The sequence below is a fragment of the Pundamilia nyererei genome, unplaced genomic scaffold (assembly GCF_000239375.1).
Source record: "Pundamilia nyererei isolate P.nyererei 1_Seehausen unplaced genomic scaffold, PunNye1.0 scaffold00154, whole genome shotgun sequence".
Classification (NCBI taxonomy): Eukaryota; Metazoa; Chordata; class Actinopteri; order Cichliformes; family Cichlidae; genus Pundamilia; species Pundamilia nyererei.
This window is the reverse complement of record NW_005187555.1, coordinates 478574-493089: the sequence shown is the minus strand read 5'-3', so window position 1 is coordinate 493089 and position 14516 is coordinate 478574. Positions and strand designations below refer to the sequence as shown.

Here is a 14516-nt window from a genome sequence, read left to right as displayed (position 1 = left end):
TGCTGCGCGGCCCGACCGTGAGGATGAGACATAAACTCAAACAAACGGATGCTGTGAGGAACTAAACGAGCTCAGCTCATTCGTTTCTACCTCACGCACATCTTACAGCCAGTTTAACAAACACTCGCTCTGCACCCTGCTAGCAGCCACAGCAGGAGGCAACTTTCATCTTTCATCTATCATGGCATGTGACAACAAGCGCGCACACACACACACATCAATTATTAGACATGTCAGAGTCCTGGCTGCAGAACTTTATTCAACCACAGTGCAGGGCAGCTAACACACACACACTCTTTCTAAAACTGCCTTTTGTCTCCGATGTGCAGTGAGTGTGTGTTTCATGGGTCTGCACTCGTGTCTGTGTGTGTTTGTGCACACAGAGGAGATGCGATCGTGCTCCACGTGCAGCAGCTCCACCTTCATATGGACCCAGGCGTGGCCTCGGTGCTGTTCTGCATGTGTGAGGGTTTTGGATTGAGTGATTGTGGAGAGCGCCCCCCACAGTGTCTCTCATCGCTCCCGCCTCCTTCTGTCTGAATTTATGGGGGCGCCACAGTCCCACGGAGAAACGAGTTACTCATGAAACCTGAATCGGACCTAAATCTCTCACCGTGACAAAGTATAGCTTATTTTTACACAACGTTGGTATTTACATGAACTTTAAATTCACTTCCTGTCAGTGTGTGTTTTGGAGCAGCAGCCAGCAGAGGCTCGGACAGAGTGGGGGGGAGGTCGGGTGAGGAGGGAGAAAGCAGCCGGCTCGTTTCAGGAATCGAACCAGTCGTAATATTTAAGTTTTTTATCATCTTTAACGATTGTTGTTGAAGGAGCTACTTGTTTTCATTTTGATGTATTGCTTCTTTAATGTTTTCTATTTTCTTTACTTCAGGAAGAATAGCTGTTGCCATGGTAACAAGTGATGTGGATCAGAATAAGGAACAAATGTAAGAAATACTGTTTAAATCTGAGTCTAACAGCACGTAAACGTTCAGAAGTAGCAAGAGTTCACAAACAGCTCCCCGTTAGCAGGAACATGCTAATTAGCTAAAGGGGTGACGAAGGCGTTCCACAGCACACGGCGAGGGAAACGTATTTTTGCGTGGGCTTGATGAGGTTCTTAATCAATATAAATGACTCAGCGTGAAGTTGGCAGGAAGCCGAGCGTTTAATTACCTGATGTCATGATTTCTCACTTCTGCAGCGAATCTGTCGTTTCAAATATCTGCTTTGGTTTTGTTAGGAGGATTTTCCAGCATCACTTCTGTCTGCGCGCCGCTGCATCGCCGGCAGCAACCATCCCGGCAGCAACCATCCCGGCATGGTGCTTTTCCACCCCGAAGGTGAAAAGTGCCGTTTCCCTTGGCGACGTGTTTGATAGAAAGTTACAGACTTGAGGGTTTGACTCAAGTTTAACAGGAAAACATCCAAAATCCTAAGTTTGAACTTGTTTTTGGGTTCTTGATCTCCCCATAGCACCAGGATGTAACCGAAATATGGACCCAGCAGTCTCATCACGTAGACAGCTCAACATTCACTGCCCCACATAGCAAGCTGGTCTGGCCCAGATCTGGTGTCAAGCCGGCACTGCTGGCTGACTGGTGTCATGGCAGAGTCTATGTCAACCAGATGTGGGCCAGGTCTGGCAATGATGGCACTGTTTATGTTCCTATTTTTCTATTTCAGTTAGTAGACCCCAATGCCATGTTGCAATACTATACTGCTGTGGTAACCAACGTTTCAAATGCAGGTTTCGAAAACCTAGTTTACTCATTGTTACCACTGGGTGGCTATAGTGCAGGAGGTAGAGCAGGTCACCTGCTGATCGGCAGGTTAGTGGTTTGATCCCTGGCTGCTCCAGTCTTCATGTCAAGAGTGAGAATGTGTATGAATGTAGTTAGAGCACTCAGCTTAGAGAAAGTGTGTGAATGTGGCATGTTGTAACCCGGGAGAGAAGAAAAGTGCTGTATAAGAATCAGTGTCTGAGTTTCGTCATGTTACTTCTGCACTATTATGTCCCGGCGCATGTTGTTATTACATGGCTTGATTAAGGTACATATCAAGCTGACATCTGGGGCCAGAGCTGAAACTGTTCTGGGCCAACACAGGGCCTTGTGTTGACCCATGTGTGGGCCAGATCTGGGCCACCAAAGGGCCGTCATTCTTTGCGGTATGTGGGCCATGTGTAAGCACATTGTGTGGGCCAGATCCAGGCCATACCAATTTTGCTATTTGGGGCAAAACACCATTTTCCTTTAATCACCCACTAAAGTATCTCTGTGTTCATCTGTTGCTTTATCTGCTGGTTTCTCCTCGACTCCAGTCCTCATCCACTCCTAACATCATTTATTTCTTTGTGGTACCATTCATCAGACACTTTTCTCCGTCTCAGCCCATCTGAGCTCGCCTGATCAGTCTGCATCCATTTTTAAAAGACTTCATCTTTCCTCTGGGAAACGCGGTTTCGTTCGTAACATTAGGATCCTTTCTCAGTGCTCATTCATCACCACTTATTAATACGAGATAACGACACAGTGTCAGATTCAGCTGAGCACAGGAGCAGCTTTTGATCTCCTGCAGCCTTTTTACAGATTTAAGATGCTGCAGGGTTGGATATCAGGTTGTTCATTTATCGTCTGTACTCTGCTGAATCTTTTTGTTGGATACCAGCAGGACCTCCACCTGCCTCCATCTTCCTGACATCAACATTCACACACAGTAAGAGCAGTAATCTCTATAAAAACTCGTTTTCATTCAGTCTTTTCAACTCTTGGTTCTGGGCGATGGGATAAAGTGCCATCCTACCTGCTGTTTAAATATTTTATATGTGAGGGGCAGCCTATCAGAGGAGTGGGAGGAGCTAAAGCAGCCAGCCTCAGTACTTACTTTACTGTCCAGGATTACAGGATGGACTGTTTGCTGATGACCTGATGGTTAAGTTTATCATTTAGCTGTATAATATATATAATACTATGTACGTCTTCGGCTCGTGATCGTCTCCCATCCCCCCACCCCTCCCTACCCCCCTCCACTGTGATTTTTGGGCTTCATCAGCTCGTATCATCTCATCAGCTGCCGAGCACCATTTCACAGCTGCTGCCGTTTTGCCCCATTGCTCCCGAGTTTTATATCCACACTGGTGGGTTTTCCTTCTGGCTGACTGGTCGGTCTGGTCTGTGAGTCACAGGTGAGATTGAGGCTGAGAAAAGGGCAACCCTGGTTTCTCCGTCAGGCTGCTGCCACTGTGGCTTTTCTCCTTACTGTATGAGAGTACCTGGTTTTCTTTTATAGAATAGCACTTTATTTTCATTGTACATGTACAATGAAATGGTGGGTGACCACACCCACTGGGCTGGAATTAAATATAAAGAGTAGACAGCAGGAAAACAGGATATATAGACAAACATAAGAGAGAGGTGCACTGGTCAGAGGGCCCGGTGGCGCCAGTGTCCGGCAGCCTCGCCTCTGTCAGTGCGCCCCAGGGTGGCTGTGGCTACATGTAGCTGCCATCACCAGTGTGTGGATGTGTGTGTGACTGGATGTGTAAAGCACTTTGGGGTCCTTAGGGACTAGTAAAGTGCTATACAAATACAGGCCATTTACATTAGAGAACAGTTTCAAAGTGCTTGAAAGAAGCGCAAAAGGACTGGACAGAGTCTGTGTGAGTGTGCTATGTGCCCCACCTGGAGCCTCCAGGGGGGGCAAAGTCAGTGTTTTGGGTGGTGTTAATGACCCTCTGTGCAGCCTTCCTGCTCTCGGTCGTGGCCCCTGAGTACAAACTCCAGGCAGGAGGAGAGCACGCTCTCCACTGAGGAGCTGTAGATGTTACTCTTCCTCAGGAGATGGAGGAAGTGCAGCAGCTGCTGGGCCTTCGTTACCAGGGCGATGGTGTTGTGGGTCCAGGTGACATCAGCACAGATTGATGGATTTTTAAAAACGTATAATTAACCTATTAAAAAGACATACGAGTGGGTTTGCAGTTTATGGAAGCTACCATGTTCCTGTGCTTTATCGTCAGAGAAACTGTTCTCAGCATCAAAGAAATGAAAACCCAAAGGAAAGCGACGACGCCACGGGCACTTTACAGCCTCATCCAGAGTAAATGGAGTCGAGGTAAACAGGTTTGTTCTATGACTGCCATCATAGCGAGGATTATACAGCTGGAGTAAGCAAACAGGATACGTTTGACTGCAATCTGCACTCTACGGACAAATACCTGCGATTACATTTACAACTGTAACTGTAACCAAACACGAGCTTTTCCTGATCCAAACCAAACAACTAGCATAGCAATAACTGAACAAGCAGTTTTCTTAGAAATCAGTTATCAACCAGTTATAAACGTTATCATTTCATAGTTTAATGGCAGATAACTTCTACGTTTAGCTATAAATTACATACGTTTTCTAGTTTTCTTGGCTCATTGCTGCAGGCTTTTCAGCAGGAGCATAGTGAGAGCGATTGTGTAACCACTGCAGGCGTCCTGCAGATCCTGGGAGGAAGTTTTGGCTTCTTTTCATATCAAACAATCTGCTCTCCAGGTGCATTTCCTGCTTAATATATGGTTTCCTGGTGCAAGAAGGAACTTGTCTGACCTTTAAATGTAGGCGTTCTTTCAAAGAGGTTTATTTGTTCAAGCATACTCTTTGTTTTTCATGTGGCTGCAGTCAGCTTAGCATATAGATAATACTCGTTAGTAACTGGAGGTCAGTCCTTAAACTTTTAATATTCTTTCCTCTGTAGACTCTCCCTCCTCCAACGTGCCGGCCACTTGCTTACATCCTCATCTTTTAATTCTTTCAGTACGCTCGGCTGCCTGAGAATGTATTAACAGGCTGGACATTCATCAAAGTGACATTATTCGCATTCATCCTCCCCTCTGCCGGCGCTCCACATGTTTAAGATTAATTTACAGGGACGAAGGAAACGCTGGAGAATAGACTGTCTTTTAACCGTGACTGCAGAGGAGTGTTCAGTCATATGCAAACAACAGAAGCTCCTTTAACCCAAAAGCATCTTTGGCCAAGATGACCGCACAATCCATCAAAGCCCTTATGAACCCGAGTTAGAGATGATCAGCGATCAACACCTGCTTCCTAACATCAGCAGCTCAGAGCAGCTGAACTCACCTGAGACTGTAGGAATCACCAATACATATGAGTTCATGTGTTCAGTCTTCATTTCATGTCCCTCCAGTTTTTATGAACAGCAAAGTTTATGAACTGTTTGGGAAATTGAAGCGCACGTGACTCCAGATTCACCACCGAGCCTCTCGCGCCGCTCAAACCCAGAGTTTGTTTTTTGCGTATTTTTTGTGAAAATGTCATAACCCCCCCACTGAAGCAGAGATTCATCCTACTCAGCTGAGTCTGAGTCGCCAGCAGCAGGATCCTCATGTGCGTCTGCAAAGTTGTTGTGAACTTGTTAGTTATGCCTCTCTTCTTTATGCAGAGGTGTTCTGGTTCAGAGCACTGAGGAAACAGCTCTGTGGCCACCGCTGTTATTCCAGCACCAACATTCCCCTGCTTCAGAGTGCTGCTAGCATCTACTAATAACCAGTGAGTGAAAACACATCCGTGTGGAGGAGGGGGACGGGACACATAAAAGTACCAGCAGGACACAAACCAACGTCTCCGGCATGTAAACCTGCGGCTTATCCACATTTATGTGACTAACATGTGACTACTATCTGTTAGAAGACAGCATTGCTGCAGCTGGTGCATAAGAACATCAGCTTGATGGGCAGAAACCTGTTACGACTCGTCTGAATAACGTCTCAGTGAGTGGCCACGTTGCAGTCTACACTGTGAGGGTGTCTTTCTTTGGATCCAGACAAATGTCTGTAACGTGTTTGCCGTCGGGCATCTCTGCTGATGAAACTGAGCTGTGAAGCTTCTCTCACAGGAGTCGGGGAAAGGAACGTATTCAAAGTGCAACAGAGCAAAGAGCAGAATTGGTTTTATTGTAAAATTAAACCCCAACTTTAAAAGGCACATTTTTGTGGGGCGTTGTTCCGGGCAGAGAGGCCCAGGTGTTCGTCTCGTCCTGGTCACACACCTGAACCACGTCAACAAAGTAGCAGCTTTACTCCGAGTCGCTCCGTAATGAAGGATCACCTTGTGTCTAAGGGAGAGGCGTCGCGTCAAAGAAGCTTATTTCCACCACCTGCGTCCATTAAACTGTTCTTTCTGTCACTACTCAGAGCTCGTGGCACAGGTGGTAAATCGACAGCTTCTCATTAACTTCTCACCAGCACAGCGGAGCGGTGCAGCGTTTATATCACACCTGGCGCCACATCAAACCTGCTGTCAGTTCCCCTCACCTGTGAACAGGACGCTGAGACACCTAAACGCTGGTCCAGGGTGGGTCCACTTCACCCACCTCAGACTGGAGGGTGCTAATTCTCCTTCACCCCACTTCACAGGCTCATTTAACTGCCCCAGTGTGAGGTGGGGGTCACCACCCCAAAGCCCAAAGAATGACATCATGAGCAGATAAGATTTCCTTCAACATCTTCAGAGTCATTTTGTTGGTTTGTCCTCTTCACACCATGATGCGCGCTCTATCCTGGTTTGTGCAACTGTACCTGTAGAAAAGCAAGCCTAACCTCTCAGATGGACCGTTCATTGTAACCGAGGCGTTGATCGCCTTTCTTCTTTTTCTGTTTCAGGACGAGAAGAACCAGGTGCTGACCACCAACATCTGGCTACAGCTGGTGAGTTTTCTTTCTGGTAAAAGATTAAGATGATCGTAGAAAAGGGTCCAGACGGTTCTTACACCAACTGTAAACATTCGTTTCCACACCTTCAACCCACTGACTGTATAAAGATGCACATGAATATTACATCTGTTAATGTTGTTCTGAGCTCGTGCTTGTGGTGCTCAGGTGAGCCGCCTTTACCTGTCAGGCACGCTGGAAACATCAGCGGTTTCCAGGAGACGTCGTTTCGAGTCTTTTTCCTCTTTTCTGTCTTTTTTATATGTTTTTACATTTGCAGCCGAGGCTGAGCGCGTTCTACGCCTCAGTGAGAATCCGTGTATTTGCCAACATGTCAAACTTTATCTTGAGGGTATGTTTGTGCCAGCTTTGACATTTAGGAATGGACGTCCCTTTTTGGGGGGAGTTTAGTGTAATGATCCATAACTCACTGCCGGAGGATTAGTTCAAGATATGAGCTGGCCCTCCACCCAGCCTCCCCCTGCCGTCACCTGCAGAGAGTTAACGCAGGGTGTCCGCCAGCCGTCGCAGGCGGGAGTATCGGTGGCAGTCGGGATGGCGAGCAAACTGACTGTTGGCAAAATAAAGCGAGCAAACACTGACGATGAGTAAAAGCCTGCAGCCACGCCGCCCCATCCTTCCACAGAGGATGAACTCCAGCTCTGCCACTTGACCCAGATACAGTGAGGTTGCTGTGATGGAGAAAAACTCCAAAAAGCAGCGCCAGCGCCGCCTCTCTGTCTCCACGAATGCTGAGTGAGCCTCGCCACCTCCTGCTCTTTGACGCTTTACATCTTCTCCGTTCGCTTTGAGCCGGTCTCGCTCGGAGGAAAGCCAGTTTTCTTTGTTTTCCTCAGGCAGGGCTGACTCTGGTGTGAATGTCAAAGCTAATGGCGAGCGCAGGAATCCATTAAGAGAGCTCCTTAAGCCCATTTCACACAGCTGTCCAAATTTAATTAGGTTTCATATCAGGGCCTGTGGAATGTGTGTTTGTACGGTGGCGTTGCACTAATCCGGCCTAATCTGCTCCTCTCGGATGGAAAGGTTGGTTCCTCCCCAGAGGCTCTCCCAGGACCAATGACTGTTTTGGCTTAATTTAATTTGGCTTCAGCTCCTCTTCCTCCTCCTCTGCTGCTGCTGGAGTCATTGTTCAGGGTTTTATTGTGAAGGGGAAGAATGTCTTTAAGCGAGGAGAAACATTTCTGCAGCAGGAGCTGGGAGGCTTTTTAATGTCAGTGTTCCTGCAGCTTTTGTTCGTTTCCTCCTGGCAGACGAGAAACTTTGACTCACCGTGAGAGTAAAAACTGTCTCCTGGATCACATTTCTTCCTTCAGGGGCTCGGAAAGAGCTTTCACGTTTATTCTGCAATGATTTTGTTGAGCATTCGTCCCATTTACAAGCTGTTTGTACCCAGACGCACAGACTCAGAGCAGCATAAAGGAGCGTAAACACAGAAAAATGACGCTGTACTTTAACTGTTACTCCACTTAAAATGATTTTTCATTAATGAACAAAGCAAATGAGCAGTGAGGATATTTACCGCCTTAAACACATTAGCTGTGATGGTCTTTGGCCCTCAGGTTAAAGTTTTGGTTTTGAGATTTATCTTCAGCTCCAGTATTTTTTATACTTTTTAGCCCTCAGCCATGAAAGGCTGCTGGAGGGTCGAGAGCAGCAGACGCTGTAGAGCACAGAGTTTGAATATCAGTGACCTCAAGGTCAAAGTCAGAGGTGCAAATGTAGACACTAAAGAGTCACAAACCTGGGGCACAGAGATGTTACAGGTCTAATCAGAAAGACTTTATTCCTCGAAGGGGAAAGCAGGAATGAAACAAACCAAATAATAATGAATAAAATCGATGCACTAAAATCTCACACAGTCCCACGATTGTCCTACGACCTACAACGAAGCGGTTAAAGACAGGAGAGGAATTCCTCTTCCAGAGCGGGGATCAGCTTAGTCCCAGGAGGACGAGGAGAAGCCTCCCGTCTCGTCCCTCCACCTTGCACTCCGCAATCGGTCCCTCGCTCGCTGCCATCACCTCTTCCCTCGTGACATCGCCCTGATAACAGACAGATTCTGGCTAGAACCATCGCTTGGGAAGCTGGCCTGGCTAATAGCCATGCCGACCCTCAACACGGTTGCTCCCGGCGAACAACAGTGGAGACAGCCGTACTCGATCACGCACGGTTTTCCCCGCTGGTCGCCATCTCTGTCGCTGGAAACTGGGACGCTGGTATTTTGTTATTTCCTGGGTGATCAGCCTTAATGATCGCGTTGACTTCCACGCCTCTGCCCTGCGTTTGGGTCTGAACGTCCTCTGGGATTAATGACACACACAGCCACATGACATCAGTTAGTTTCCACGATGAATGCAACAATGTAACACGCAGGTATTTAGTCCAGACTCTGATGACTGTCATGACATCACTGCATCAAAATGACTGATAAAAATGTTTAGAGTTGATTCAATATTCAGGGCAAAAAAGTAAAAGTTGCTATCATAAGTGTGCATTCACATGCTGCCCTGTGATTGGTTGATTAGCTACTCGTGTTAATAAGCGTCTGGACCTAATGAAGTGGCCAGCGAGTGTAATAAACATGAAATTCTTCTTCTTCTTGTAATAAAATAACAGCAGCTCGAAGTTAAACCATTAAAATAAAATATCTAAAATATTGTATTTACCTCACGATTTTACTGCTGCCTGTGGTGACGACAGGATCATCTTCAGCTCTTCAGCAGCTTTTACACGTTTAGTCGTGTTGAAACAAATAATTAAAGTGTTTGGAGAGGTCTTATAATAATCAGCGGCTCTTTCAGAGCTCCAGAGTCTCCCTGAAATCTTCCAGAATAAAAGCGGTGCTGTCCAGCCTTGTCTCTGAGCTGCTGCATTTCTCTCTTTCTTTCTGAACCTTATCTCGTGGATCAGTCGGCCTCTCCCTTTGTACTGTGCAGGTTTCTGTTGGTCTTATCCGGCTCTGACTTGTGAAGCTTTGGAGGCTTTGAACATCCTCCCTGCTCATTGAAATGACCTGTGAGCTCTCAGAATCAAACCGGCTTCCTCGGCGTGTTCTGAAGTTTCTCACATGTTGTAGTCTCAGTGGTTTCCATGCTAATGCTAACGGAGCGAGGAGTTAATGTTGTGTTTTATTACGTATTTCAGCAAACCTCACGGAGTCAACATATTCCTCCTGAAAGCTAAGAAGTAAAACGTCATCCCAACTCTTTTAATATTTCAACAGTCGCAAGACTTGAATATGTGAAATGAAAACTGAAGGCCTTTGGGTGAAAGCGCTCTGATCTAAATCACCAAATCTCTCAAACTGGAAAATTAATTGGATTAATCTTAATATTTAATTAGTAAAAAATAAAATATTTAGGCTTCTCTGTTTGCTCCGTACGTCTCAAAAACAGGCTGAAAATCACCTTTAAGCTTTGCTGCTTTACACGCTCGTGCGTCTGTGACGCTTTGACCCAGTTTCTCCAGCTTTGCTGACAGTTACAGTCGAGCAGCACGGTGCACTGAGGGACGGTTCATCCAGGTGCACATTCAGGTGTTCACAAGCAAAGCTGAGCTCTGCGTTACTGATGGCTTCCATTACAACAGCTGGCCTGTGTTACCTTTGTAAGGGATCATGTGTAATCAGAGTAAATGATGGAGAATAAACCAGTAAACGATACACAGCACAAGATGTACTGGCTGGTTTACCAAAACATTTCTTATAACTTTAACTGAAACCAGCTAATTGTTTCTAATTTGTGATGGAGCAGTTTTACAAAGTCTAATGCGGGAGGCTAACGTCGTTTAGCTAGCCTCCTGCATTATTTGGTCACATTATTTACTTATAACTAAATAAGTATCAACTTTACAGAAATGTATCTACTGCTCTCACCTGAAACAGTAAAACAGCAGCTCTGGGTTAATGATGGCTTCCATTACAATAGCTGGCCTGCGTTTCTTTGTGGTGCTGCCACCTACTGGTGAAACTAAATATCACTTTAACACCACATCAGATGGGAGCAAACGAGCTGTTTGCGCTGTGCTATGATGTAATGATGTAAACTACTGTCATAACAAAAGCAAAACGAGGGGAGCACGACCACATTCAAAGAACAAGAATTCTCAGCCTTGTTTTTAACACTCGCGGTGACACAATACCAAACCCCATTATCCAAACTCTCGGCATCACTTAACACCGGATAAAAGAGCTGAGATCCGCAGCTTTGTTGTTGGTGTGAATGTAATAATCCAGCTGTGATCCCTGATAATGCTGAGTAATTACAGAGTGAGAAGAGAGCCCGTTTTACACCATGACACGGTTGGAAATGTGTATTTGGTGAAGTCTAACTGTTAGTGACACACTTTTATTGATCTGTCAGATGAACAAATCTGCAGTGATGCAGCAGTAACTGAGCCTGTGGGCGTTTACGCGCCATCAGTGCGTCCAACCAGTGAGGCTGCTTTACTCTGACGTGATGCTTACAAAATAAGTGATGACATGTCTTTGACAGACGCGATGATGAAAGGACATTAATGGTAATGGAGTGACACTTTTTATGTTTCTTGTGTCATAACTTAAAAGTTATTATATGCACAGCGTCACGTTTTTGTCAAACATCAGATGCGCCCTGCATTTCTTACAAAAGTCAGAGCCTTTTTGAGGGGAAATATCTCTGCAACAGTTCAGCTCTCAGTGGAGTCCTCCGGGAAAAACATTTCAACTCAGTGACAGGAAGTAAACAAGATGAAGAGGGATGTGTGCGACTTTCAGTCACCACAGCCTCAAACCGTCAGCACGGACCACAGAACTCGGAGAAGCTCGGAGACGTAACGAGGGCCGAGCCTGCCGGGGAGCCAAGAATGCAAATGAGGCGACTCTTGGCGGCGCTCCGTCCTCTCTCAAACACCCGGAGCTAACAATGGCTGTTACATAAGATCCATCAATGTAATCTGGATTTCACCAGCTGAGATTTGGAGGTCAGGCAAACAGGAGCCAGCTGCTGCTGATCACACAGAAGAATCACATCTGTGTGATTTTACTGTTGGCCCATCATTTATGCAGGTTTCACAGAAATACAGTGAATTTGTGGAAAACCGTGTTTATTTTTATTTTAACTAATTTGCATTTTTCTGTGTAATTTTGAGTACGTATTATGTTAAGACATGCTTTTATTTTATTGATTTATTTATTTTCTCCCCCTTTTAATCTGCAATGGTTCAGTCCAGAATCTATTTGGGCTGTGGCTCAACCAATTAACTGTCACCACCTCAACTGGTCAGCTGGTTTATTTGTGAAGGTGTGATTGGTCCACGTGGATTTTTTTTCAGTTTCGTGTTTTTTATTTAAAGATGCCGAAACGCGTCGGTCACTTAATAAATCTGTTCCCGGTTACTTTAAGCATCGGTGGAGTGTTCATGTCATCAAATGTTTACATACAAGTTTTTTTTAAGAAAGGCCCAAAAACAGGACACATTAGCCAACAACATAAATAATATTTAAACCTGCAGGAGTGGACACGTTAGCTCAGCTGATCTGAAAAACAGAAATGTTGAGCTAAAATAATATTATTGCAAAGCTGCTCCGTTCTTCAGCATGGAAACCAACACGTGTTAATGTTAGCATCATCATACTGGAGCCTTTTATGGTAATATGGCAGGAAAACTATAATACTGGCTGATTTTTGAAGGGGGCTAAAAATAACTGCTGTTGACATGGATGAGCTTCAAGTCTGACAATCACAGTGTCGAGATCCTGCTTTGTAACTCACTGAATGCACAGAGCGCCAAATAAAGTCTGCGACTCCACACAAACACATGTGGGTACGAGGTGGGTCGGTCCATTGGTAACTTGGGGTTTTTGTATGCGTGTTTGCAGTACTGGACAGATTTCTACCTGCAGTGGAACACGTCCGACTATCCAGGCGTGACCAACGTCAGGTTCCCCGACAGCCAGATCTGGAGGCCCGACATCCTGCTGTACAACAGGTACCTGTGTGCTGCGGGAGAGCAGCCGAACCACTCGGTAACGGAGCCGGGAAGAGATTACTCCATCTTTGTTCTAAATGTATCCCAGTGTGTTAGCTGCACAGCTGATAACCTCTAACCCGATCTTTAGAGCAGGACGTACAGACTAAAGTTTCCTGGTGTAGCTCAAATCAACCAGAAGACGATCGTTCGTCTTCTGGTTGATTTGCAAAGTTTCTGAAAGAAATCAATAAACCAGAAATCAGTTTGGTGGAAGCCAAAGACATCTCTCAGTTTGAGGTTTTATTTCTTTGTTGCCGAGTCAGCCATCCTGTTATAGATGCTAAAGTTAGGCTCTCTCCTGTAAGCATGAACACCTCGCTGTTAACATCGGGGCTGTGGGAGGCTCTCTGCTGGTGGCGCTTCAGCTCATTAACCGAGCTGCAAAGTTTGATCCTTGGAAGTGGAGGGGGTGGGTGGTTGTCAGAGGGAATATTGACCCGGCTGGTTTTAATGAGACAGACCCAGCTCACAGGACCAGAGCCTGACGGTGAATGATTATCAGCCAGTGGGTTCACTTTTACAGCAAACTTCCTGTCTGCCATTTCTGTTGGATGAGACCTTATAACATTTAGCTTTGCATCGCTGTACTTCAGTCTTATTACATGTTGGCTGGACACATTCATTGATACCAATACATCTGCATCTGAGCTTTTATTGGCAGATGGCTCCAGTTCTCCCACAGCTGGAGGGACTGTACGATCAAAAATCCATAAAAACTGAAAATGTTGTGGTTTTAAACCAGTGAATTATCATTTTTTAAAATGGATGTTTCCATAAATAACAAGAAGGACACTAAGAACCCAGACCTCCACCGGGGCAGCTCGCTCAGAGGTCAGAAGTAAAATGTGACATGATATACTTGGATGCAAACTATAAGTCAACCTGACAGAATGACACACAAACGCTCACTTGACTCGTGTTCCCAAACTATTGTCTGCTGGAAAATCATCGGGGATGTCATTAACAGATCCCATTCATCCAAATATTTCTGAAGACTGTGTGTACTCTGGGGTCGTTAAGGTAATAAATCAATAAATAGCAATAAAGGACTGCACTGTGTTACTTTTGAGAAAAGTAATAAGTAACATGTCAAATAGAGATTACTTTGAGTAACAACCCAAACACTGATCTTCAGCAGCAGATAAAGAAACTCGACAAAGAGCCCTAATCTTTGGCCGCACCTCTGAACTCATCAGATCCAAAGTCGAATAAGCATCAGCATTATCCAATCTTTAAGTGATGATCTGATGAATCCTGCTTCTGGGTCCAAACTACTCTGCGTTTAAAACGGCTGTTGTGTTTTTCACATGTTGTAATGTTTGGAATCTTGTTCTATTTAATCTCAAAAAGCCCCTAAAAACGGTCAGTGATCACTGCCGGCCTCTCTCGGATTTTATTACTGCTCTTCATTTTAAAGCTCAGTTTTTAAAACCTTACGATGTAACTCCAGCCCCGCCCATGCAGCAGTATATAGAGATTGACAGACCACGTGACTTTCGTGCATTGCATGCCGGTAACTCGTGGCAAAACAATCCAAGTACCGCATCAAATGCAAGCATTTGCAGCACCGCAAAACGTTCATTCTTCGGTTCCAATAAATTCTTGCTTTTTCTTTGCCCCCCAAAAAGGTTTGTACAAAACGAAGGAGAACAATGCCGGTCCGTACAAAGACAGACTCGACGAAAAGACAAAGAAAAGATACGAGGAAAAAATCAAACCAGTGAAAGGGTCAGACCCTCACGAGCACACAGAGGGACAAAATACGTTG

General features: G+C 45.4%; 1 protein-coding gene across 1 annotated transcript in view; it reads left to right on the top strand.

Annotated features, from left to right (window-relative positions):
- LOC102198562 (neuronal acetylcholine receptor subunit alpha-7) overlaps positions 1–14516 on the top strand; it is a 52262-nt gene that overhangs the window by 7408 nt on the left and 30338 nt on the right. The window contains exons 3-4 of the mRNA XM_013913836.1: positions 6671–6715; positions 12597–12706. Coding sequence (XP_013769290.1) covers positions 6671–6715; positions 12597–12706 — 155 coding nt within the window. The remainder of the gene's footprint in view (positions 1–6670; positions 6716–12596; positions 12707–14516) is intronic.